The 27,308-nt window shown below is 37.4% G+C and overlaps 1 protein-coding gene and 1 pseudogene across 4 annotated transcripts; both read right to left on the reverse strand.

The window, feature by feature from the left end:
* Positions 1-3,381: 3,381 nt before the first annotated feature.
* LOC104585996 (pentatricopeptide repeat-containing protein At3g62890 pseudogene) lies at positions 3,382-6,204 on the reverse strand (annotated as a pseudogene). Its single transcript, XR_016072954.1, has one exon. The product of XR_016072954.1 is annotated as a pentatricopeptide repeat-containing protein At3g62890 pseudogene (transcript).
* Positions 6,205-15,140: 8,936 nt separating this feature from the next.
* On the reverse strand, positions 15,141-25,176 carry LOC104585995 (uncharacterized). Of its 3 annotated transcripts, none has more exons than XM_088896861.1 (3): positions 23,628-25,176; positions 21,707-23,346; positions 15,141-15,716 (listed from the first exon to the last, which is right to left on the reverse strand). In XM_088896861.1, the coding sequence occupies exons 1-3, from the start codon at positions 24,346-24,348 to the stop codon at positions 15,690-15,692; spliced, it is 2,388 nt and encodes a 795-aa protein (XP_088752987.1). In that variant the 5' UTR covers positions 24,349-25,176; the 3' UTR covers positions 15,141-15,689. The 3 variants fall into 3 exon arrangements, with proteins under 3 accessions (XP_088752987.1, XP_010241370.1, XP_010241371.1); XM_010243068.3 differs by having other exon boundaries at positions 15,141-15,836; XM_010243069.3 differs by having other exon boundaries at positions 15,141-15,830; positions 23,628-25,172.
* Positions 25,177-27,308: the final 2,132 nt, after the last annotated feature.

Genomic DNA, 27,308 nt, shown 5'->3' on the forward strand with positions numbered 1-27,308 from the left:
CAAATTATCCTTTTTTGTAGTTGATATTAATTGTATGTTGTATTTGTTGCAATTCCAAGTTTTTATAGAGTTTATTGGTTTTTTTTTCCTTTTTTTTGTTTCTATTTCCATTTTATAAAAATTTCTCAAGTGAATTTATTGGTGAATTGATTTTTACCATCACTCAACAGAAAGGGAGTCTTTGTTGGAATCTGAAAGTTCAGGGAGTCTTCGTTGCAAATGAAAGTTCACGGGGTAATTGCCACCACACCTTTTTCTTATAAACATGTTATGCTTTTACATATGTATATAAAATTATGGTTAAAGACTAAAAATATAATTGGATTGGGTCAATCAATTTTTGGTTTGGATCTGTTCTAAATTGAACCATAGTCTCTTTATAAACAGAAGGAAATCAATAATGATGCCCAATGATTTTGACTTATGGCAATGAAGTTTTATGCATAGCTACCTCACAACAATAACAATTATAAACTCATACCTTTGGTCTGCATTTGGCATACTTTCAGGGAATTAATTTTGATGGATTTTGTCATCCAAATGATCATTTCAAGTATTATGAAACTTGTTGGAACCAATCCTTCCTCTGGGCTCAGAACTCATCCAAAAATGAATTCTTTGAATCTAAAAGAATTCAAAAAAGAATCAATGTTGCCTCAGAAGTCATTCTGATTCTTTGAAGCTGAGTTTTTAATTGGAGGATTAGAGAAGTCAAATACCAAGAAAAAAGACATCAAATGGAATCATTGTGAACTGGTCTCATCACATATTTATGTTATTTTACAGCAAACTCATCTTTTCAAAGTAATAAAAGCATTTGATATTGTGAAGAACTAGATTGAACCTACCTTAGCATATTCAAATCTAACTGCTAAATGATAACCGATTTGGTTGAAGTAATACAGAATAAACTAATGCATCCCATGGGCGGAAACAAGTCAAAGTGGTTTAGATTTCACCCCCATACACATTGACAAGTCAGCTTAACTCAGCCTTAATCTCATAGTTGGTTCTTGCATGATCCAGTATGCATGAGATGAGACAAAACAAGAAGAGAGGTTTGTAATTAATAGGGTTAAACCCTCTAGCTGAACATTTTATTCTTTATTAATGACACCATCGAAACCCTTTCTGGTGCCTTAGAAAATGTAAATATTAATTGGGCCTCCGGTTTGAGACTACATGATAGAAAAAGCAAGAGATGGCAACCTAATCTTTGGTTTTTTGTTCCCTTTTTTAAGCCTAACCTGATCTTTGTTTAGTATATATTTAATTACATCTATTATATACTAAGTATCAATGCGAATCAAGGGGTTGAAACATCTTGTTGGTTGATTTGATATGCCCAATTACAACTCACAACAGGATCTCATTTTGATCACCATCTTCCAATATGGTTGACTAAATGAAAAATATCCATTTATCCGAATTTGAATTTGAATCAATCCAGTTTAAGGGTGATCCAGCTTTGATCCGTATACTCAAAAGTCAAAACGGTATTAGATGTTTGATTACAGAAATCATGAAAGTAAGAAAATAAAAGACAAAGACGCATTATTCTAAACCAACCATAAGAAAAACAGGGCAGATTGCAGGAAAAGAATTAGTGGTGAAAGGATCTGATTGAATGCCCAATATGTTGTTTACCCTCTTAAAAGAACTCTTTGTATCTTAACATTACATAAAGGGTGAAAAAGGTGTTGGACCTCAATAATCACATTGACACCAATAGGAAATAGCAAGGAGAGTTGTCATAATTATACAGTACACAGAAGTTCCAAGAGTAGGGGTGGGTTCGAGCCGAGCCAGCTTAGCTATTTGAGCTCGGCTCACCAAGACAGATGAGGCTCAAGCTCGAGCTAGAACCTTGAGCTCAAGCTCGGCTGCAGTCAAAAGCTCGTAAGCTCAAGTTTGGCTAGGCTCAAGCTCGATTTGAGAAAAATGGTTATAGTTACTTATTATATATAAAAATAAAAACATTATATATAATATCTTATCATATATATATATGATAAACGATCTTGTAAATTGGGCTCAAGCTTGGCTTGAAGCTCAGTTGAAATCGAGCCGAACTAAGCTCAAATAGGCATTTTCATTCTTAGCTTTTCTTCATATTTTAAACTGCAGGATTATGATTTATACTCATAATTTTACAATTATAGGGAGTAAAATGTATCTTTATGATCTAGGAACTAAAGAGTGATTTTCCAAATAAGGACTAATCAATAGATGTTTGAACAGCTCAAGAACTATGTTGCAATTATAGCACAATTGAACATCACTCAACAAATGTTCAAAAGTTCATGTATTAATACTAATAAGAAAAGGTTCACAAAGGTGTGACGAGTTCAGGACTCAGCATAAACCTATGATGAGCTTCAAGCTTGCGATGAATTTAAAGCCTAAAACGAGCTTACGATGAGCTGAAGGCCATTGCAGACCTGCAATAGACCCAAAGTTGTAATACCAAAGACAATATCAGAGCCATCGCAAACATGCGATGAGCATAAAGCCATCGCGAGGCTGCAATGAGCACAAGCCACTATGAGTCTGCAATGAGCTCAAGTCCGTTGCAGGCTAGAGGTGAACAAAGAAACGCGTGCTTCACCAACACCGCACGTGACAAAATGCCTAGTAGGATTAGAAAATACACGTAAGATTAATATCGATGTCATTCGTGCCACGTCAATCTAAGAGATTCGCAAAAGAAAATAGCATATGTGTATTATAAGAATCCTTAGGCAAAAGGAAACATCGTCCTTGGGATATCTCATAAGACACATAACGAGACCCTAGCGGTGCTCCTTAACAACTGACACCGAATCAAAAATTCATTTTCCTAATGGGAATAAAATACTTTTAGCTCCTTCCTTTCGAGACTTTGGGATCTCTCCTTATAAATATAGGTCTAACTCATAACGAGAACATCATTCTATCATTCCATCATTCTACCATCCTATCACTCAGAGCCTTTAAGCTTACACTTTACCCTTAACTTTCCTTTGTCCTTCAAGGAGGCCCGTTCATAGTCTTACCATCACACTCACAGGAAGGATCCAATAATGTGGGCCTAGCAACCCACACATTTTTTATTAATTATAAAATAGTCTCTTGAAATTTGCAAGTACCAAATAGTTTCAAGTAGAAAGTTCACTAGATGTCTCTGCAACTTCTTGGGTTTCATGGAATTAGGTAACCATGGCAAAAATAGATCCAATTTTTCAATCCAAAACACCAGGCCTTTGTGAAGTTGATCAGACAGGTGAAAAGGATTTTGAAGTTTGTTTTTCATGCTCTTCATTGTGCCTCAAAAAAAATTGCCATGATTTAGGGTCCATTTGGTTTGTAATCAGAATTAGAATCAGAACTGGAATCGAAATCTTTTAGAATCGGAATTGGAATGATCCATTCCCATAATCTATTTGGTTCAGACAGGAATGGGAATGGGAATTAAAATCAGTAAGAATAGAATTTCATTCCCAAGGGAGGGGCAGGGAATGGCCATTCCCTCAAATGGGGGAATGCCATTCCAGCAGGAATGAGAATGGGATTCCGATTCCGCCCAACCAAACAGTTGGAATCGAAATAGCCCATTCTGATTCCGATTCCAGACTCTTATTCCTGCAAACCAAACGGACACTTAGTATTGAAAACAAATAACCATGATTTGTTGGTGACTCTTGACACATCAAATTGAAAGCAGAATATTGTTCACCAATAGTCAGAGCACGAACAAGATCCATCAGCGAAGTGGTGGAAACGATTGCAATCTCTGATGATCATCAATCTATTGTAGTACTTAGAGACCATCTTCATAAAGGCATGGCAGTCATCACAAATACGAAGATTTTTGACAATACGAATAGGAGTTCCAGGATCGGTGCTTAAAAGTCCAAAAGCAACAGCCAACTTCTCGCTGTGATGCACAAGTGCTTGCTCCTTTTCATTGACATCCACATCATGCAGTGCAGAAGATGTCCTTGGGACATACCCTTCACTCTTCAGTCTTGCAACCATACCATCCAACATGTCATAAATCTCTTTGCAGCGGGGATGAGCTCTATCCCCTGCAAAGAATTCATAGACAACGCTATCCACCTCTATTGAGCTACATCCAGGCTTTTTAGTTACCCCCCTATGTCTCATTATCTTTCGCATCTTTGCAGCTTCGTCCCACTTACCAGCCTTAGAGTATATATTTGATAGAAGGACATAATTTGCACAACTTTGAGGCTCCAATTCTAAAAGATGAAGTGCTGCTTCTTCTGCTAATTTGAGATTTCCATGTATCCTGCAAGAACTAAGGAGAGTAGCCCACACCACCGGATGTGGCTCCATGGGCATGTTCTTGATGACTTGATGTGCTTCCTCTAAATGGCCAGCACGACCTAAGAGATCAACCACACACCCAAAATGTTCCACTCTCGGTGTCAACCCAAATTCTTCACTCATCAATGCAAAATATTTCATTCCAGTGTCCACCAAACCTACATGACTACAAGCCTTCAACAGCCCCACAAATGTGACATTGTTAGGCTTGATCCTCCTGCTTCTCATATAGCTGAAAACCTCAAATGCTTCCTCCGCCTTTCCATGCATAGCCAGTACCTCGATCATTGTGCTACACAAGAAGGTATCCTTCTCTACCGAACTACTGAAAATCCGCTTTGCATCCTCCACACTCCCACATTTACCGTACATGTCGATCAATGCAGTTCTTACATAAACATCCATCTTGATTCGGCTCCTACCTATATAAGCATGCACCCATTGTCCCTGATCTAAAGCTCCCAAATGAGCACAAGCCGGAAGTATTGCGACAACTGTGACTTCGTTGGGTTTAATGTCTGACAGCAGCATCATTCGAAACAACTCCAACGCTTTCGAGAACTGTCGACTGTGCACGTAACAAGTTATCAGCACATTCCAGGACACCACGTTTCTCTTGGGCATTTCATCGAAAAGTCTCCTCGCGGCCTCACATTTACCAAGCTTTGCGTAACCCGAGATCATTGCGTTCCAAGAGATAATATCTCTCCCCGGCATTTCGTCAAACAGGCATTGGGCGGTTTCCAAATCATCACATTTGTTATACATGTCGAGAAGAGTATTCCACGACGAGACATTACGCACGGGCATTGCATCAAAAAGCTCCCTCGCCCTAGTAAACTCCCCACACTTAACGTAGCCGGCAATCATTGTGTTCCAACAGATAATATCTCTATCGCTAATTCTGTCAAATATCAGGCGCCCGTGGTTGGAGAAACCACAAGCGCAGTACATATCGATGAGTGCAGTCCGAACGATGACCCTCAAATCAAAACCCGTTTTAATAACAAGGCCGTGCAATTCTTTACCTATCCCGATCATCCTTAAACTGGAAACCGACCTCAGCACAACAGGAAACGTGAAAGAATCGCAGGTGACGGAACGGACACGCATCATGGAGTAGAGGCGGAGCGCTTCGTCATGGTCTCCGGTTTCAGAGTGTCGTTTGATCATGGCGTTGTAGAAGAAGAGTTTCGGCTGATCAATTGCGTCAAAGATTCGACGAGCATAGTGCATGGAATCTGAAAGGGAGCAGCACAATAGGAGCTGCCCAACGACGAGATCGTTTCGAGTGAGACCGGTTTTGATGATGTGAGCATGGAGGGCCCTGAGTTGAGGGGGTGTTCTTGGGGATTTGAGATAAGACAACGTCCATTCCTCCGTGGACTTTAGGGTCGACCATGAATTCCAACTTTGAGGTAGGGAAGTGAATACGGTTGAAGGGGCCAATGCATTGGCCATTTCAGTTAATAGCTATCACCTGCGGCGGATTTCAGCTCATTCAATCCCTCCTCCTCCACAAGGCCTATTCGTTACCATCGCTCTCAGTCTCAGATGAGATAACTACAAAACGAAAAACAAAATGGATTTCCTGCTCGAATGGGAATTGTTTAGAGAAGAGAAAATACTAAACGATCATCGCTGATGGGGGCGATGGGTGGTTTGGTCCCGAATGCTATCATCAATTACAGAACGAACAGTGCTCCCACATAACAGTTAGAAAAGATTCTCACGATTGGTGCATTCGGAATCCGATACAATATGGCACGAACAGTGTTCCGACTTCCTGCTCTTTCCCTTTTTCCATTTCGAGCATCTGGAATTCTGGATAAATTGTTCTAGGGTAAATTGATGAAACCTCCCTGAAGCTTCTCTTTATTTCTGATACATCCCATGACATTCGATAATTTCAACCACCTCCCCTGAATTTTGTGACTGATTATGAAAGTGATTTATTATCCAAATTTGCCTTTTATATCAATCACTCCAAGGTAAAACTACAACTTTAAATTCTCTTTTTTAATATTTTTGTTTTTTTAGAAATAAACCTTAATAGTAATTGCATAGTTATTTTGGACATTTTTATCTCTTTCTTAGTGGATTATAACAAAAGGGTCTATTTGTAATTATGTCAAAAGTTTAAGAGAGATAATTGCAATTACCGAACTTTAAGGATACAAATATCCTTGTAGCCAATCAAGGGATGGCTCAATTGATATGTTAATTGGTTCGCACCACGGCCCTCATACTAGTAAAATGGTCTAGGTTGACTTAACAACAACAAAGCCTTGTTATTGGCCCTCGTGATTAATGAATAAATTCTGTATTTTTTTGTTTTTTAATAAATTTATTTATTTGAGAACGACAAGAGCTTAAAAAAGCACATTAAAATCTATAAGTGAAACATCTTTCAAGTAAAGGTCATAAAAAATAGTGGATTTGAGACTCTTTCAAGACATTGTTCATTGTCTTCTTCAAAAGGGTAATTTTTAATTTTGAAATATTACAAATCGCATATGACATCATGTGAGTTAGATAACTAACAAACTACTAATCACGGGTACTATATAGTTTTCGGGAGTTAAGGTACTACAGTGGCATGTTTTGAAGTTTGGGTATTAAAGTGAAGCAGTCCTAAAGTACAAGGTACTAATTTAGAATTTACCCTTAATAATAATAATAATAATAATATATAAACAATTATATACATCAAAATTCATATGAAATAAAATTGGACAAATTTCTCAAACTACGTTAAAAAAAATGGAAAAGACTATTTTATCCATCATTCTTCTTTAAATTTTCAAAATGAAACATTTGAATATAAGATTATTTTATTTTTTGTATCTTTCTTATCTCTTTGAATTCCACAAAAGCAAAAGAGAAAGCAACAGAAAAAACCCTAGATCAGTAAAAAAAATGTAGCACCAACAACTGAATTCCGATTCCAACACCATCCTACTTCTTTATTTATTGTTCATTTTTCCCATCAACAACAACCGTGAAACTCAAAAAGAAAACTTCAACAAATTCAGATTTTGGTTGTTTCATATAGATCCAACACCAAAGAAAGCAACTAACAAGAATAACCACTGAAACCAACTACTCCAACTTCAACAAAAAATCCTCCCCATTTCTACCTCTTTGCCATTCACACAGCCCCACAAATCCTATTTACAATGTTATACATCAAAGCGAAGAGAGTTTTTTCTGTAATTCCCGAAACAGAAAAGAAGATCGAAAGAACTAGGAAAAGGGAAAAGAATGCGAAACAAAAGAGAGCTCTCGATCTCTCTATCTCTTTGATGCGTCGCTGGCAATAAGAGCTGATAGCTAGAGGGTGAAGATGAAAGATAGACAGGCAGAGAAAGGGAGTGAAAGGCGAAAACAATTGATTTGTTAACCCAAAAAGTTGAACAGTTTTCTAGTTGGTGATCAAAACAAATCATCATTTTCAGTTCTAAACGTGTTTATTGCTAAGTGAGGATTAAAAAGGCACGGTATGCCCCTCTATGGAATTGCGCTGTTTCCTCTTTGGGTGACAATTTTGGCCCCGGATTTATTTGAACTTGTACAAAGTACAAACAACCTTGTTTTCCATGGGTTTAGAGTTTCCATAGCCACTATTGAAACCAGTAAATGGTTAGAGACTTTCCACAGCCATTATTTTTATTTGAAAATTTAAAGAATAATGAAGGGAAAAATCGACACAAAAGAGTAATCTTGGGTTTTAAAAAAATTATATGTCATGTGGTGTCACATGTGAATGGATTGTGACGGAATGCTAAGGGTAAGGGAGGATTTAGTTAATTGTCAAAAAGCTTAGGGATACTTTAAATCAATTTCCAAACAGTAGGGGTGAGTAAGTCAATTTCCTAAAACTTAGGGGTAGTTCAAAAAAATTTGCCCAATAAAATTTTAAGATTTTTTTTTTTTAATTTCATGTTTATCTTGTTAATTTATTTTAACTTTCTCATTAATTTTTCAATCTTTCTAAAAAAATTGTGTTGCCCACAGCCTGGATTGCGGCCTAACACGACATAAACCTATTCGCACTTGGGGGTGTTAATGGACCAGTTTTGTGTTGGACTCCGTCCAAATCAAAATCCATTTGAACGGATTGGACGGACCAATAAGACATTGAATTTGGATGGATTGGACGGACCAATATAACATATTAGATTGGACCTAGTCCGTCCATAATGATATATATATATATATATATATATATATATATATATATATATTGTCGTAGTTTTATTATATTTTATGTTTCAAATGGTCAATTTGATAAATAATATATATGACAATATTGGTTGAACTGTTTAATGTATTAAAATATAAACAATTTAGTATTTTACTCATTTTTATTATTCGATTTAGGTTATTATTTAAATAAACATATAGTTTTCAAAATAATCAAGTTTATCGGGTAAAACCCGATAGGACCTAACTATTAATTGGGATGGTTTTGGATCTGTTATTTTGTCCTGATTAATAATCGCTTCGGGACTAGTTCTTCCTTTGCTATCAATGATAGGAGCTCCTGTATGCGAGTCATCTATTTGATTTAAAGGAATTTTAAGAATTCTAGAAATGATTTTTTTGGAGTTTTCTTGATAAATTTTTTGAACAAATAATACTAGATTTGGAGAATTTGGCTTTTACACAGCTCTAATAAATTTATTCATAATTTCATTGGTTTTCAAAATAATTGTATTTATACTTGTTAAAGTGTAGACTTTGTACTTTATATTTTAAAAGTGTCAAATTCATTTGAATAAAATTTTTTTAAAAAGTATGTTTTTTAAAATAAAGCACCATTTACATTTGGAAAAAGTATAATAGTAAACATGTATGACACATGGCTGTCATGTATAATAGTAACATGTGACAGTTATATAATAATAACACATGTCAATTTGTATTGTTATATAACACATGGCAATCAGAAAATAGCAACATCTGTCAGTAACACATGTATAATAGTGATATATGGCAATTATATAGTATGTGTTTGATATAGCTTTCATTTATTAAATAAACGTTGGTACTTGATTTGTCTTCAAAATCAAGAAAAATCACTTGATAAACTGTTTATTGACAATTAAGCATCATTAGGTGTCATATAAGTGGAATAATGAATAAATGCTTAATTGTTGGAGAAAATGTTAAAATGAAGCTTCCCCCAACATTAGCGCAAAGATAAATCAAGACCAACTATTATCAATACCTATGTTTGAGCAAATATCCAACTTGAAAGATAATCTTGGGAAAAGTTGTGTTGTAGGGGTGAATTTGGAGGAGGGAGAGATCAAGGAGAGTGCTGAAGTATTGGGGTGTGAAGTCTCGGGTTGGCCTTTGAACTACTTAGGGTTGCCTTTAGGGGATAATCCCATGAGAGAGAGCTTTTGGAACCCGGTGGTAGAAAGGTTCGAAAAAAGACTGGTGTCATGGAAAAAGAACTACCTCTCTTTTGGTGGGAGAATTACTCTTATTAAGGCCACGCTTGCTAATTTACCTTTCTTTTTCCTGTCGGTGTTTAAAATCCCAGTGAAGGTTGCTAATAGATTGGAGAAGTTAATGAGAGATTTCCTGTGGGAACCGGGAGAGGAAAAGAGGGATCATAGAGTGAGCTGGGAGATAGTTTGTAGGAGTAAGACTTGTGGTGCCTTGGGGCTTGGGAATATTAGGAGAAGAAATATGACTTTGTTGGGAAAGTGGTTGTGGAAATTCCCATTGGAGAATGAGAAGCTTTGGGCTAGAATAGTGGCAAGTATTCATGGGCTGGAGCATAATGGATGGGACGCTGGAATCAGAGGTAGGACCACAAGCAATTCTCTTTGGAAAGCCATTCATGACCTACTACCAGTTTTCTCCCCTAATATCAGGTATGATTTGAATTCCGGTAACTCCATAAAATTTTGGGAACAAACCTGGATGGGGAGTGCCCCTCTAAAGGATCAGTTTCCTTCTTTGTTTGCTCTTTCTGATTTGAAAAATGAGCCAATCTCGTCTTTTACCACCCCGTCCTCTTCCATTTCTGGGATTGGGTGGAACTTGGGTCTAAGAAGGGATTTGAGAGACTCAAACTTTAACATTATTTTGAGTCTTATTGCAATTCTTGATAACGTTGTCTTAGACCCCACTAGGGTGCACTCTAGAATTTGGACACCTTCTCCCAATGGCATTTTTATTTGTGCTTCTTTCTTCTGTGCTTCTTTCTTCAAAGTCTTAAGTCAGTCCACCAGTCCTACCTCCCCTCCTTTTCCTGTTGATGAGGTTTGGTGCAGAGAAATACCTCCTAGGGTTGGTAGTTTTTGTTAGGAAGCCTATCTGGAAAGAATCAACACGGGTGCTTTACTCCAAAAGAAGACACCCAATACTTGTTTGTCACCTCAGTGGTGTGTTCTTTGTAAAGCAGATGGGGAGATTGGTTTTCACCTACTGGTGTCTTGCCATTTTGTGAGGTTAATTTGGGAATGGGCTTTGTCCCTATTTAGTTGTTGTTGGAACCCCCCATCAGACTTGCAAGACCTTTTTTTCCCCTTCTTTTTTCAGGTGGCGGATAAAAAGGGGAATGACAATGTGGAGAGAACTAAGGGCTGCACTTTGTTGGACACTTTGGGAAGAAAGAAATTTTAGGATATTCTCAAAAGCTCAGAGAGGAGCAGCAGATCTGAGGGCTATCATTCATATTAAGGCGGTACAGTGGCTGAAATCTTTGGAGTTTTTCACAGATTACACTGTGGATGACATGTTGAGGAAGTGGGGTGAAATTGCAAGTTGCACACAAACTAAGTCAGTAATGAGTGTGGCTTGGACCCCTCCACCTAGTGGATTCGTGAAATTAAACTTTGATGGGTGTAGCAGGGGAAATCCGGGACAATCGGGGGATTGGGGGTGTTTTTAGGGATGAAAATGGGGTCATTTCTGTCATGCTCTCAAGCCCAATTGGAGTGGGTGACTCCCTTAGAGCTGAGATCTTTGCAATTATGGAAGGAGTCCAAAAAGCTAAGGAGTTGAACATCAGGAAACTCTTAATTGAAGGGGATTCAGAGGTGGTGATAGGGTGGCTGCTTAAAGATCACAATGGCTTATGGAAGTACAATAATGAGAGGAGAAAAGTCAAGTGGCCGGTGCGGGAGATGGAGATTAAGATACGTTGGGTTAAAAGATCGGCTAATTCCCTAGCTGACGGTTTAGCTAAACAAGGGGCAGAAAGGGATTCACTTTTTTGGGCCAAGCTATAACTTTAGTGTGTTTTCTTTCTTTTCTCTTTCTTTTTTCCTTTTCTTGAGATTCTTTGTTGCTCTTGGAAGATAAGCATGTTTGTCTTCCTTTTGTAAATCTTCCATTGATGAATTAATGAAAGTGTTGTTCATCAAAAAAAGAAAAACAGTGACAGATGTCAATTTGTGTTGTTATATAACATGTGATAGTAACGCACTTATAATAGTGATATGTGACAACTACATAATGGTGGCACTTGTATGGCCATGCCACATGACATTTACACATATATTAATAACATGTGGCAATCACATAATAGTAACATATATATAATGATTGATGACTAGACCTGTTCACCGGCTGGGTCGGGACGGGTTTAGGTCGGGCTTTGCCTTTACATTAATAGAAAATGTTTAGGCCCGAGCCTAAGCCCGGCCCGACCATTGGGCATAGGTCATGAGCCCGAGCCCGGCCTGACTATAAAGCCCAAAGCCCAGGCCCGAGCCCGAGCTCGACTAGAAATTTGGAAAAAAAAAAGAGTTTCCTTTTTAATTCAATTAAAAGTTGTTTTATTTATACTAAAAGAGCTCAAAACCTAAAAAAACAATGAAAAGTCTCAGTATTACTTGAAAAAAGAGAAGAAAAATATATTACATATATGCTTTTTTATTATATAAAATATATTTTATTAATATAATACATTATCAAGTTGGGCTCGGGCTCAGGCCAGGCTTTTTTGAGAAAGCCTAAGCCCAACCCAAAAGAAAAGTCGGGCCCGATATTTTAGGCTCGAGCCCGAGCCCGCAGGCCTGAAATCTTGTCCAAGCCTGACTTAGATCGGGCCGGCCTGGCGGGCTACCCGGCCCATGAACAGGTTTATTGATGACATGTGGCAAATACATAACAATGACACTTATATGGTCTGAAATACATATGGTTGCCACATGACATCCACATTATATAGTATATATAATATACTATATATTTATATATTAATATATTATATATAATATATAATACAATATATATAATATATTATAATAATATAATATATATTATAGGTTATAATATATGATATTTTATATATGTTAATGAAGTTCTATTTTAATCAAAAATCGAACTAGAAATTTTGATTTTGGCTTGGTTTTCATTTTTTATTTCAGTTTTTTAAATTTTGGCTTACTCGGTTCGGTTTTTAATGAAATAAACCGAATGCTCACCCCTACATGAAACTAAGTGGAAATCATATGATGAAAAATTTGTATAATTTTTGGAATCCACTTTTCTCAATAAAAGTAATAAAATATTTGTATCTCCCTTAGTTACAAATGAAACAGGGCCCTGAACATTTTAAGGTCTATAAACATTTTAAGGTCCTCTTTTATTATTTTGTGAGAAATTGGTTCTACAATGTTTATTGAATTGACGCATTTGACAAGAAAAAGGCATGTTGAAAATTTTAAGGTCTATAAACAAAACTTTTAACAACTCAAAAATAAGTGAGCAAGACGATAATGCCAAATATAAATATCATCTTTATTAGGACTCACTAACTAAATGACAAACCTATCAAACTTAAATGTCATTGCACTATCTCTACTCTCTAGTGTGTATAAACCATCAACCATGTACCCTCTATTAGGGATCACAATTTCTACCCTACCAAGTGGGTACCCACCCCAATTGTGCAGTTTTTTTTTTAAATGACAGTTTTTGGGATTCTACAACCCATACAGGTACGAGTAGGGTAAGGTATTAGGCTAAACCTGACCCACATATTGTTGGAAATCATATAAACTTAATGTATTAGGTGTTGAAATTAAGAGTATTTTGAATTTTATGTAAATGATAGTTGATAGTTTATGTGTTTTCACATGTCTTAATCAAATAATTAGAAAATTTTTTGTTTGTTTGTGTTATATTACTTATTTATTGTTTATATATAACAAGAAATAATAGGAAATTAGATGTAGATTCTAAACCCAACCCACCCCTACCCTTAAATACGATGAGGGTAGGGTCAGGGGTTTTGCATTTTCATGTGCATAGAGGGATTCTCAAAATCCAACCCGCTATGGGATTTTGGGGTGGGTATGAGTTGGGAGGTTTAGGGAGGCAAGTAGGGTCTAAAATTTACAAAACCCTCCCTGAACCCTTTCATTACCATCCCTACCTTCTACCAATCATCCTCTTTTTAGTCAAATCCTGGAAAACACATTAGTAAGATAGAAAGTTATAGAATAATTCAACGGGTTTGTAATACTACCAATAGATATAAGATTGATAGGTAATTTAGGCACATGAAGAACAAGTGATAAATCAATACCCTGTTCGCTTTTCGGTAAGTTATTTATCCAAGTAAATGCTTACTTGGGTAAACTTTTCCTGGGAAACACTTACCTGGGTAAATGCATTTACCCATGTTCTTTTATTTCTTATATAAATAAGAAAATGACTATTTTATTCATAAAAATCCATTATTAAAAATGGCATTTTTGTCCCATTCAAGTGTTGGCAACTTTCCCCCTAGGTGGGAAAGTTATTTACCCACCTAAGAGACGGGTATTACTTATCCGGGTAAGCGATACCCAGGAAAATAAACTTTCCTTGGTCCCCACATAAATCTGAAAAAAGAACATGGGATTCTTGGTCAATGAGAACCACAATCACATTGACCAACTCCCCCCCCCCTCAAAATCTGAAAAAAGAACACCCCCTAAATAGTTGATTTCATCAAGGAAAATGATGCGCCAAGTGACAATCACATAACGATGACACTTGGAATATACATGATTGTCAGTGATAATCACATTTATAAATAGTAACATACCATCACTTCATGTAAACCAAAAGTACATTTGAATTAAAAGCAAGAGGTATGAAAAGTTTGTACTTCTGATATTTTTTGTACAAAACACTCTAAACAAATGGCAAATGATGCTTTTTGCACTTTCTTTTTCGTACTTCTAAAAAGTTTAATGCAAATTAGAATATCGAATTCAAACCTAGAATAGAGATGCATCAGATCCAATAAATTTGTTCAGATTTGATTCATCAAATTCAATAGGTTGCCAGTTAAGTGGTTATTGTCTTCAAACTTTTAGAAGATGGGGTGGCTACGGGGAGAGAGGCTACCTTCTCGGAAGGTATTGGGTTCAAAGCTGAGCTCAAAAGATCGGAGCAATACAAGCGTCTGACCAAAGTTCACAGGCAGTGGCGCAGCCAACCACTTGGCAATCACTTTTGTGATTGGAGATCAATCAACTCTGAGCAAGAGCTGGTCTTGTGTTTCCCCAGCAATGAATTCTGAGCAAGAGCTGGACCTCCAGACTCCAATAAGTGGGGCATGCTTCTTCTTTGCTTCTGCTTTCCAATTGAAAATTGTATGTCAAAAGAGAACTATATCAATAGCCAATTTGATCACATTGAACTCAATGAATTGATTTAGGCCTTCCAATTGGTAGTTGACTTGGGCCTCATCCTGCAACCTGATTAAGAGGATAGGATGATGTTGTTGCCCTGGAAACAGGTTACTCAAAACAATACGCATGTAGAAATGTGGCAGGCTGGCAGCATCATGGAAAATCCTTCCTCCTGTTTTTCCCCAAATTCATCTGACAATGATGTCCAACAAAGCAAAGATACAACTAAAAACAGAAAACATGAGTAGGAAGGAAACACTAGATCGTCATGTATTGAAAGTGTAGTCATTTACAATTAACTCAAGAGGTTGAGATTTGAATAAGGCAATGTTGATTGGCAGTTGAAAAGTGTTACTGAGTCTAAGGTAGGAAACTTGTTGCATTGTATCAGCACATGTATGTACAACCCCATCTTCCATTTTGGGAGAATATTGCCACTGCTTTGGCTGCAACTGCAAGGCTTTACACAGAGACCAAAGCCACTAGAATCTTTCTTTGGTCACCCACTCCTTGGAAAATGAGCAAGCTTTTTACATCACAATGTAGAGGCATTAGAATTTAGGCATCGGCCCACATTGCAGCAGCTCTTCATAGGTGGAGCCCTATTACCTGTCCCCATAACAAGTAATGGTTTGGAACTTTGGATTGATATAACAACACTGCTATTTCAGAAAACAAGGCCATGCATTATTGTGGAGAAGACCTTCAAGCATGCACACCAATGTTCCATATCTGCAAAAGAAACTAGCAATATTCATTGCTAATCAGTTGTGAAATTATCACTGTTCAGGTGCTTTCATGGAGTCCACAAGACAAACTTCGGCAACGCCGTTTCTTTGAGCTTACCTGAAACTAGCAGATAATCCAATCAGCAACGTCCATTCAATGTGTATGAAAGTACACAAAAGATTCAAAGGATAAGTAGAAAATTTTACCCAAAAAAATACAAATAAAATGAAAGTGCAGAGTATTGCTTAATTCTTTATCAGAGAAAATGATTAAAAGTTTTACATGAAACAACCAAGGGTCAACAATGAAGGATATAGGTAGATTTCAGATGCCCAAAAAACCAAATTGGATCAAATAAATACTAACACCTGCAAACCTATAGAGATCAAAAGGATGACTTTATTCATCATTTATGATAACATGTTTTACCTAATAAACAAATTAGAAAACTACAATTACAATTATTTCTTGTCAACACTTCTTCTACAAAATGGAAAAAACATGCTTGGTGGTGTAGGTTCTCCAAATTTGAAAGCCTTTTGAGCAGGCTTTCCTCTTTCAGAAAAATAAATAGATAAATAAAAGGGACAAATAATCCCATTGTAAGAGAATATACCCAACAAGTTCCTGAAACTAAGGTCTCAGATGGAGTTTTAAGATAAATTTTGGAAGGATTAAAGATAACGAAGATATATGGGGGTGTTCAAATATGAGAACAAGCAAAGATGGATTGGCAACAAAAGACAAAAATGGTTGAAACAAGGAAATTTTGGGTTTCAATGCAAAATAAAAGAAAACATTTCTGGATCAGTTTTGGTACATTATGGATGTTGAATAAATTCTTTGGTAAATAATTTGCAGGTTGATGTTTGTAATGGCAGCTTGCAGAATTAAAGAGAAGTTTAAAAGAGGAAAAAAAACCAGGAATCACTTAAAGAGTAAAAGGGGAACCTAGGCAAGCAAATCAGTTACCACTCTTATCATAAGCTATAAAGATCATAAATGAACTCAAATTATTTATTCCTCCACATGTTACAAAAATTACAAAATTGCCGGGAATCACTTAAAGAGTAAAAGTGGAACCTAGGCAAGCGAATCAGTTACCACTCTTATCATAAGCTATAAGATCATAAATCAACTCAAATTATTAATTCCTCCACATGTTACAAAAATTACAAAATTGCCACCATCATAAGAAAACTCCTAACCTACATATGCAATGCCTATGAACCTTTTATACATAAACCAATTATAACTAGATAAATCGAAGTACTAAGCCAAACCCCATAAAAACGTGTTAAATGACCAAAATACACCTACAATCTAAATAAACAAAAAAAATACATAAAATTCTAAAAAATCTAGTTTTGTCTCTTTGGCTCAGACATCACTCTCCCCCAATTAGGAAAAACAACCTCAAGTTTTAAAGAACTTAAGGATAAAATGAAATTCCAATATAAATATATAGAGCTGAAATTTTTCAACGAAAATTTATATAGATGTTTAAGGTCATTGACTGTATAGGGTGATTTAATTTGAAAACCTTATGAGCAGGTTTTCCACAAATGGACAAAAAAAAACATTTTTTGAGAGACTACCAAATTTCTGGATACTGAAGTCTTAGATGAAGTTTAGATAAAATTTAGTAGGAAGGTGATACAGATTTATGGAGAACATCCAAATATAAAGGCAACCAGAGATGATTTGATACTGTTAGAAAATAAAAACCTATTCAGGGACCTCACCTAACAGCTTAAGCTTTTAGGTTGAATGGTTCCTTGACATGGTATCAGAACCTATTTGACCAAGTGGCCTAGTGTCTGATCCTTAACGCCCATTATAATTAAATTTCAGTACAAGGTATGGGTGGGCTTGTGATTGCCCACACTTCAAAGCCCAATGGGCTTCTGCATGAGGGTGCATGTTAGAGAATAAAAACCTATTCAGGGACCACACCTAACAGCTTAAGATTTTAGGTTGAATGGTTCCTTGTCAGATACAAAAGGATAAAATGGCTAAAATTGAAAGTTTTTACATTTTAATGTAAAATAGAGAAAAGGCATCCTAGATCATTTTTGGTTTACGATGTAATCATAAGCCAGGCTTAGCACTTATGATAAGGGGCTATGTGAATCACACACACACACACACATAATCATCATCATCATCATCATCATTATCATCAAAGCCTTGTCCCAACTATATGAGGTTTGGCTACATGAATCCTGTTTAACCATTCCGTTCTGTTCAGTGCCATATCCATTGTTAAATTATGGGCAGCCAAATCATTTATTATTACTTCCACCCACGTCCTTTTCAGTCTGCCCCTAGCTCTTCTAGCCCCTTCAACTTGTAACAAAATTCACTTCTCCTAACAGGTGCTACCATGCTAGTGCTACAAATTGTCTTCTATGAACATGATCAAACCATCTCAATCTACTTTCTCCCATTTTATCACCTACTGGGGCTACTCCTAGGTTCCTTCATATGACTTCATTTCTAACCCTGTCCTTTCTAGTATTACCATCCATGACCCATCCATCTAAGCATTCACATTTTAGAAAAGAATAGGTTATGTACAGAATAAAACACAGCCCAGTTGTAGGTCAGCAATGCACCAATCTTTCTTTATTGCTTAGACCACAAGCTTCACACTTGAGAGGTAGTTCCCCAATATAACTATTTCCTGTTAGCTCATTGTTGTGCCAGTGCATCAGCCAAGGCATTGGCTGATGTGTCCATTGATATCTTACCACCAATAGTCTTTTTACTTCTCTTATCTATTGTCTATACCTCCAAGGACCATCCCTTTGTTGATTGAACCAGCTAATTTATACATCAGAATCTCCTTTTGCCACAATATTGCCGTAGCGCAAACTTTTCCCAATCCTAAGCCCTTGTAGAATCACCATCAATTCAGCCTTCGTAGAATTCCCTATTCCAATTAGGCCAGAAAATAAGGGTAATATGTTACCATCCTTATCTCTAAAGACCCCATCCAATGCCTGAATTACCTAGATTGCCAAAACACCACCCATCAAAGTTGAGCTTAATGGTGTTCAGATATTGCAGCGACCAATAGATCAGCATCACCTACCTGGTAATCAACAAATGTGCCACAGTGTGTCATTTCCTAATATATCATCTCTAGTAAAGGGCTGAAAGGTCTCCATTATCTTCACCCAGTGGGCTACACTCATTGAAAGGCTTTCTATTATTGATTCCTTGGCATGGCTCCTGTCTCTTAGACTGCGTTTGGAATCAGTGTAAAACGTCATCTGTGTAAAAGTACACCGATGATGTTATACACTGAACTGTCATTAAGTGACCTTTGTGTTTTTGAAAAACGTGATGCAATTGGTGTAAAGTTTTACATTGATTTTATCGATGTAGTATTTACATCGATTTTATCAATGTAGTATTTACATCGATATGTCAATGTAAAACTTTACATATGATGACGTTTTACATTGATTCACAACGTAAAACTCCACTCCATCCAAATGTGTGCAAAACTGAACCGGAGTGGAGCTTTATGTCGATCATTATTACACACTCTTTCCAAACGTAGACAAAACCGAACCGATGTAAATGTTTACATCGCTCTTGATTTACACCGATTCCAAACGCAGCCTTAAAAATCTCTCGTTGCTTTCTTCCCAAATCAACTATAATACCACCGCCCTAGTGCATCTCCAAAGAACCCCACCCCTCTTCTTGTTGGGTGAAAAGAAAGAAATTCTAAATAGGCTCCCCAGTTCCATGGGAAGATCTCACCTGTCACCAAAGAGTGCAAAAAAGAATTCCCAAATTCAAGATACAAAAGGACAAGAGATTACTAGGTAGTTATTAGTTTCATAACTTGCTCTACAAAGTAAACAAATGTGAGGAGACAGGCACCAAAGAGAACTTATATTTTGAATAAGCTCAAAAATATTCCTGCTCTCTCTTTTTGCCTCTTTTCATCACTGATAAAGGATTTCTTAAAGATCAAAGAAATTTCAGTTAAAAAGAAGTAATAAAGAGATAAAATAACATTTGCTAAGAGGTTATATGAAAATTGAGTCATATGTCAGTCATGGTACCCTCCTAATTTCGCTTTTGGTGCTTATATGAACAGACTGGATAAAACAATGTTCAGAGAACTGGACCAGGCATCAACCCGGAAAAGGGAGAGACTTTCACGGGTCAGAAGTTCAACCAGGGCCAAACCCATGATGATGTAATATATAACAATAATAAATAATATATGTTATTTATAACAATTATATATTTATATGCAATATGCTAATTATATAATATACACATAATAGTATTAATTATATATATACAAAACATATAATTATATTCTGCTATAACATATATTATTGTATTCTGGTTTTCATTTTTTTAATATAAAAAATTGATTTGAGGCCAAAAGCAGGCATTTTTGGCAAAAATAGTCATCACACAGACCACGAAACGTTACCCAAAATATAAAAAAAAAAGGTCACCCTAATTGGACAACCAAGCGCAAAGTTATGGCCTCTAGAAGCTTCTGTTTAAATTATAAAAAAATGAAAGAAAACCAGCCGGTTTTCTAGAACCAGGACCGGTTCACCTGTTTTCTGGAACAGTTTGGGTCAATGGTTTTGGCCAGTTTCTTATACGTTCTAGTTTTGGGGGTATAACTGAACCTGCCAAGGGCATGGGCATGGGCATGGTTCAACCAGCCCAACCAGTCGGTCCGGTACATTTTCTAGACAATGGATAAAACAACTATAGCTAGCTGCAGTTTTCTGTCAGAGATTGTCTTAGAAACCTTTTCCGGTGACCATCAGCTTGGATGAACCATTCACAAGATCAAAGCAATCCAGCATAGCCTTTGGACTGCCAATCAGCTCAGCACAAAGGGTTTCAAGGTGGAACCAATTCAAAGAATAACAAACAGCCAATTTGCAGCTGCAAGCTCAGCTTTTTGTCTCAGTGGGGCCAACATCTCATGTTTGTGTTTCAGTGCCATTTCTTCTGAAGTTGCATAGAGTAGAATAGTTGATTTTCTCACTAAATTGGGGGTAGGTCTAGTAATGAAATTTCCACACCCCAAGTTCAATAGAAACATAATACATTCTCCAGTGTTAATGGGTGTAAACACTCTTACTTGTAAATTATTTGTTCGTAAATACTATTACCTGTAAACCATTTTTTCACTTAGAAATTCTGGCCACAACCAAAGCATGTGCACACACACACACATACGAGAATGCACAGAACCCAAAAGATGAGCAGATGGAGGGAGAGATTTGTCAAGCTTGTCCAAATTTCATGGGAAAAGATCAAAAGGCAGGGGAAAAGCATACTCTATCCCAAAGATTAGCATTATATGATCCCCAAAAAATCTCTTCTGATTATTGTTTCTGATAAGAAATATCTCAAAGATTTGCGCAGAGTTTCATAATTTGTATCTGAAATAATTAAAATCAAGTCCAAGTGCCCAATCATTTTGATCAGCAATAACATTTGAAATACTAAACTGGGAACAGGTAGGTCAAGCTAGCATTAAGGATTAATATTGATACAACACACCCATATCAATATCGGTGTAGCAAAATAAACTTGGATACATACACTGATACAAGAGTTTTTTGAAAACTTTAAAAGTTTAAAATAAATGGTGGGACCCTCTAATACCTATAAAATTAAAAAAAAATAAAATAAAATAAAAATCAGTAAGTATCAGTGATATCTATACGCACCGATACTCACTTGAGGGTATATCGATATTTTAATCCTTGGCTAGCATGAAACTGTTAAGAATAGGCAGGCCTAAACTGTTCTGAGCAAAACCTATTGCCATCCCCATGGATAAAAATATAGAATATTGATAAAAATACTTCTATAGAAGAAAACAATGAATAACCCTGACCTTGAGAAACAAGATGCAGGTGTGAATTACTACTTTTAGCATTTTAAATAGAAATAACCATAGACCATCACTAACTATTACAACATACCTTTGAAGATGAAGGAGGTAATGAAGCTTGACGTGCAGCCCTTCCTGGTTCTTTTAACTGCCAAATTTCTCGAAGCTGGGTGACAATATCCTCCAGAAGTTGCAGCTGGAGTTGTTCCTTTTCTCTGTAGTCCACGGAAAAATTTAGCTTCTCTCTCCCTTCTTGCACAATTCGTAACCTTTCTCTAAGCCACTCAACTTCATTCTCAATTTTCCATCTTTCACTATCAGCTGCAGATTTGGAATTTCTCCACAAAAATAAAGGCAAAGCTTTACCATGTGAGTCATTTGCAGGTGGCATCCTACCACTTGTCATGTTTGAACTGCTCCGGTGAATGTCTGGTTCAATCTCTGCCTTACCCATGCTTGCACAGTCACTCACAACATAAATTCCCTTGTCACCAGAAGGGTCACCAAAAGAAAGAGGATACTTCCTTGAATCTCTGCTTACCCCCTTAGAATTATCATCAATGATATGAACATCATGAGGACTTGCTTCTTTCTCCTGCATAGAAATATATACATGACTATAGCCTAGTCCTGTATCTTTCCCATGCTTGTCCAAAGCTTCACTGTCACAATGAAAGGTGAATCCATTTCCAGTATGACCTTGATCACCCTTCACTCCCATTCCTTGGCATTTTAAAGGATTATCCTTTTGTCTTTGGTTTTCATCTATTAAAATAATAGTTTTGTCCAGTAAACCATGTTCTTGAGGGCTATTCAACTTATGCAAGCTGGCATCTGCCTCTAATATCGCCCCATCTTTATTTGGAGCAGATGGATTCTTGTCCATGGAGACCATTCCCTTCTCCTGAAACTCTTGGTTGAATTCATCCATAGATCCTCGTACTTGTGAATAATATTTGTCAATACCAACTTTTCTCTGAATATTACCTCGCTTCAGAAAGTCAGCATCATCATCCCAGTCCACTGATGTTGGGTGTTCTAAAGAAACATGGTTACTATTTAGTTCCTCCATAGTTAGGGTGATGCTATCTGATGGCTTTTTGGTGTTTTTCATGATTTCCTTCTTGCCAATGGATTCACTAATTTGATGCAGCATCAATACCGGATCCCCACTAAAATCAAATGGAAAAGTAGGCTTTTGTTCCAACATTTCGGCCAAATCATGCTTATTACCTTGCAACTTCTCATCTCTAGCAAGTACCACCTGCCTGTAAGATTCAACTTCCTTCTCCAAAAAGTGCTTCTCCCTCTCTCTTCTAATGAGGATCTCTTTAAGGATGTCCATTTCCTCTGCATCATAAGCAGACTTTTCTTCTATCATCCTCTGATACTGCCTAGCTTCCATTTCTATTGATGCCTTTTCCTTTTGCAGACGCAATATCATAGCCATGGCTTCATCAGCAGCAGTTGCAGCAGCACTTCTTTCTTTTTCTAACTCAACATACAATGCAGCCCGAGCAGCTTGCTCTTCTTCAAGTGCTTGTTCCAAGACTCTAATTGCGTTGGCATCCTTTCCATCAAAATCCAGTTCATTTCGATCATGGCATACAAGTTCTTCAACCAAAAGCCCACCTTCCTCCATGGACTTACTTTCACCAAATGGATCATTCTGTTCAAAGCCATGCAGTTTTCCTTCACCCAACCCGATCCCTCTGGAAACCCCTCTATCATCTGAAAGTTCATAAAATTAAGGGTTAGCAATTTTTTTTTTTTTTTGGATTGGTATAAATAATAGCGATTCTTGCACTGAAAGAACCAATCATGCAAAAACAGTGATGAATCAAGTAAACTTCACTGCAATTCATTATTCATGTGAGAGGTTACACTCAAGCAATTGGAGAAAAGAGAATCCTGGTCTAATCTAAAAACCTAAAGTGGGAGAAGAAATAACAAAAGGAACTGATTTCAAAGGTTCATTTGTGTGCAAAGCTTTAGAAACAATTCCCACTCACCATTAAGGCCGTCTCCTCCATAATTCACAGGCTCCGAGCTCTCTTCATTTATTTCATGGCCTGTTTCACTGACACTGTAAGGGGAGCGAGGGGCGTTCCGACAATTAAACCTTGGAGGATCGGAAGACGACACAGAAGAGAACTTCCCATGTTCGACAGCGGATCTGCGACGACGACGAAGAGTAGATCGTGGCTTCTGAGTCACAACCCCCTTCCCCTTAACATCAGACCTGCTTTCACGAGCAACAGGGGAATTTGTCAATCCAAACCTAATCATCTCATTCCTCGGTGACAGGTCCCTCAGAGCCAAGCTGTGCGATCGTCTCCTCGTCTCCGAGAACGAGCTGCAGGACGCTTCTCCTTCCATTTCCAGCAGCCCATCACAGCGGTCCCTATCTCTCAATAGTTTAACATTCAATTGGCACCCTTGGTCCTTCATCCAGAATGTATCGAAAGGGAACTTACTCTTAACAGACATTTGAACAGAAGAGATCTTCCCAGTTGGGCAGTCAACCAGCAACCTCTGCAAGCATTTACCTCCATTCGGAACACCAAAAAACCCGTTACAGGGACACGGCAAGTACAACCCAAAAATACCCAAGAACTTCGAAGCAAAAAAAGCAAGCGCCGATCCACAGAGCAGGAGATAAGCCAGAGCAAGATCAAGAAAAGCCCCAACTAACCCGCAGAACGTCCACGAACGAATCGCTTGGCAAGCCATCCTTCTCAGATTACACCAGCTCGAACAGACCCAAAAATTTTCTTATCCCCGAAACCGAATAGATTCAAAAATTAAAAAAAAAAAAAATGATTTCCCTTTTTTCCTGTCGAAACCAAGGAGTTTATATTGAAGAGGAAGAAGTACAGTACACCCACCCTGATAATTGATCGAGAGCTTAAACTATTCGAGGAAAGAACCCAAGAAAAAAAAAAAAAAAAAAAAAGAATCAAAGCGAACTATTCAAAACCAGAGACAAGCCCTTCTTCTTCTTCTTCTTCTTCTTCTTCTTCTTCTCTTCGGATATTACAGTAGAATTGAAGCTCAAAAACCGAGGAATACGAAAACCCTCATCAGGGCAGTTCGGATTAGATGACTGGGAACTGAAGCGTTACTTGATTTTTCTTTGCTTGTTTATATATGTTTCACCGTACAGAAGACGGGCAGAATTGAGAACTGTAGGGAGGCCAATACGGGCAGTACGGTCAGGGGGTTTACGGGGTTTAGGCCGCTAAAGTAAGACGAGGGCAGCCTCCTTGTCTTCTAGTTTATAGTTTCCATGAACATCGAACACCCGGCTGTTTTCTCGAAAGCAGTCACGGTCTTATCTCCAGTCACCGCCTTCTCTGTCACTGGTTTTCTGAAATTGAAAAACAAAAACAATGCCATCAATCGCCGGAGAATCTCGGGCCGGTGAACGTGCCCCTGATGAAGACTTCAACGTTGGGCCCGGCGGAGAATAATCAAAAGATTCAATAAAGCAAAGAAATGAAGCGAATCTGTGTACGGTAAGTCGGTAATAATGAAGGCGTGATACTCTGAAGAATATACGCGCTTTTGAAGTCGCGTAATACACGATCTTCGATGTATTAACTATTAACGAGCGAAGTAGTGAACCATATATAAATGTGACAAAGCGCGTAGAATCGCGACTGTAGTATGTAAAATGATATTATATTAGCCACGTGTAATAAATTTAGATGATGATAATCGCCTATAACAGTAGTTGTTATTTATGACGTCCGTTATCTATGGCTGAGTTTGTTAATAGTGCAAATGCAGATACAAAATTAATTGCAAGTAAATTTGTTTTTTACGTTATTATAATACAAATTGAGAGTTAAATTTGTTTATAAAAAAAAAATCCAAATTTGCACTCAAAGTTGGCTGATATAAATTTAGGGGGGAAGGGGTGTTTGACAACATGGTGGGTTTTGTTTTTGAAAACAAAATTAATTGCCACATCATGGTTGGTTTTGTTTTTGCTTACATGACTGCTTTTGTTTTTCAAAAACATAACCAACCATGTTGTCAAATTCCCCCTAAATAAGTAAATCCCAAAAATTTGCTATTCTAACAAAAAAGAATAAGTAAATTTCAATCTTGATCATCATCAACCCCAAACATGATAATAAATTTATCAATGCAAAAGCAAACCAAGTTTATATTTGTATTTTTTAATCAAATTTGCATTATTTTATTACTAGTTTATTAATAATTTATTATTTTATTATATTTTAGTTTTATTTTTTGTTATTTACTTATTTATTATTAATAATTTATTTATTCTTTTATGAATATTATTATCAACAATGTTTTCAACCCGTTATTGATCTGGTCGGTCGAATCATTCGCACCGTCACCTCGCCAGGATTCTGAATTTGGTTCAGTCAAGATCCATCAAACGGTCAAAACCGATGACTTGGTCAAGAACTGTTCGACCCGGTGACCGGGTCGCGGATTGCACACTTAATGCATACAAAACTTTCGGAAGCCATAACTTTGCATTCTTATGTCCAATTGGGATGGTTTTTTTTTTATTTTGGGTAACTTTTCAAGAACTATGTGTCCCAAGGAGTAGTAGGCGCCTTGGCTCGCTATTTTTGCAAAAAAAAAAAAAACTTTTTTTCCTCAAATTGCAATTTTTAATTTTTTTACAAATAAAAAATTAAAAAACATAAATTAAATATAAAATAATACATATATCATGTCTAAAATATATTTATACATTATTTATTGCTAAAATATATATTCATATACATATATATAAATACACACATATATATAATATGCATTTGACTTGGACAGCTGAGTTGTTTGACTCGGACAGTCGAATTGATGACCTGCGACCCAGAGGTAAAAATGGTTCAGCCTTTGGATTGGTTTTTAAAATATTCTTTTACTTTTTAAGAAACTCTAAAATGAGAATTCCATTGGAGGGAGGAGGAGTCATTAGGGGGCTCAAAAAAAAAAAAAGGTCTTTGCTATTCAACCCTTTCTCTATGTCGTCATGTTAAGTCACTACCATAGGAAATTGCTACCATTGTTAATTCATCTCTCAATCTTGCTGGTTTTAGAGCTGCATTGGTGTCACAGGGGTAGTTCTACAGCGGATGAAACCCGTGCGGCGTCCAGGCCAAGGTAGGCCAGGACAAGCCTTTGTGTGCTTAGAGGCTAGGAGTTGCCCGATGAGATGACTCTACCAAGGTCAGTAGCACTGGATCATGACCTCAAGTCGCATGGCCGGGGCACTCGGCTGGCTCAGACCGATCCATGGGAGGCACCGCTTACGTGCTAAAGGGGGACGGCCATAATGCAAGGCGGCTGTGCGCCGAAGAGGTGACTTGGCACTAATGTGAGGGGTCTCCTGTATGCCGATGATGATGGGCACCTGTGTGCCATGATGAGAGGCAACCGCTTGGGCCGAAACACACCCATGTGCTAGGGGCAACGGGATAGCTCACTCAGCTTGGGCGCAAGGGGCCGGCGTGGTGAAGGGTCATGCTTGAGCCAGGCCCACATGCCAAGCCTCCCTTGAGTGTCAGCAGCGCAGTGCAGGTCCATGCACTGTCCCCATGAGCATGTGTGCGCCCATGAGGAACCCTGGTAGCCATGCAAGCCATTAACTAGGGCCGCCCCACAAGGGAAGTTGGTCTAGGAGTGCCAAGGTCAGGCACCCAAGG

This window comes from Nelumbo nucifera, chromosome 1 (assembly GCF_055504915.1).
Source record: "Nelumbo nucifera cultivar China Antique chromosome 1, China Antique-T2T, whole genome shotgun sequence".
Taxonomy (NCBI): Eukaryota; Viridiplantae; Streptophyta; class Magnoliopsida; order Proteales; family Nelumbonaceae; genus Nelumbo; species Nelumbo nucifera.

Bases quoted from the DNA above. Each gene is read 5' to 3' on its own strand.
- LOC104585995 (XM_010243068.3), bottom strand. From the start codon at position 24,348: ATGGCTTGCCAAGCGATTCGTTCGTGGACGTTCTGCGGGTTAGTTGGG. The intron at 23,347-23,627 runs GTGAGTGGGAAT...ATGAACTTTCAG, and splicing joins TGGAGGAGACGGCCTTAATG to ATGATAGAGGGGTTTCCAGA. The intron at 15,837-21,706 runs GTATGTTGTAAT...ATTATCTGCTAG, and splicing joins TACCTCCTTCATCTTCAAAG to TTTCAGGTAAGCTCAAAGAA.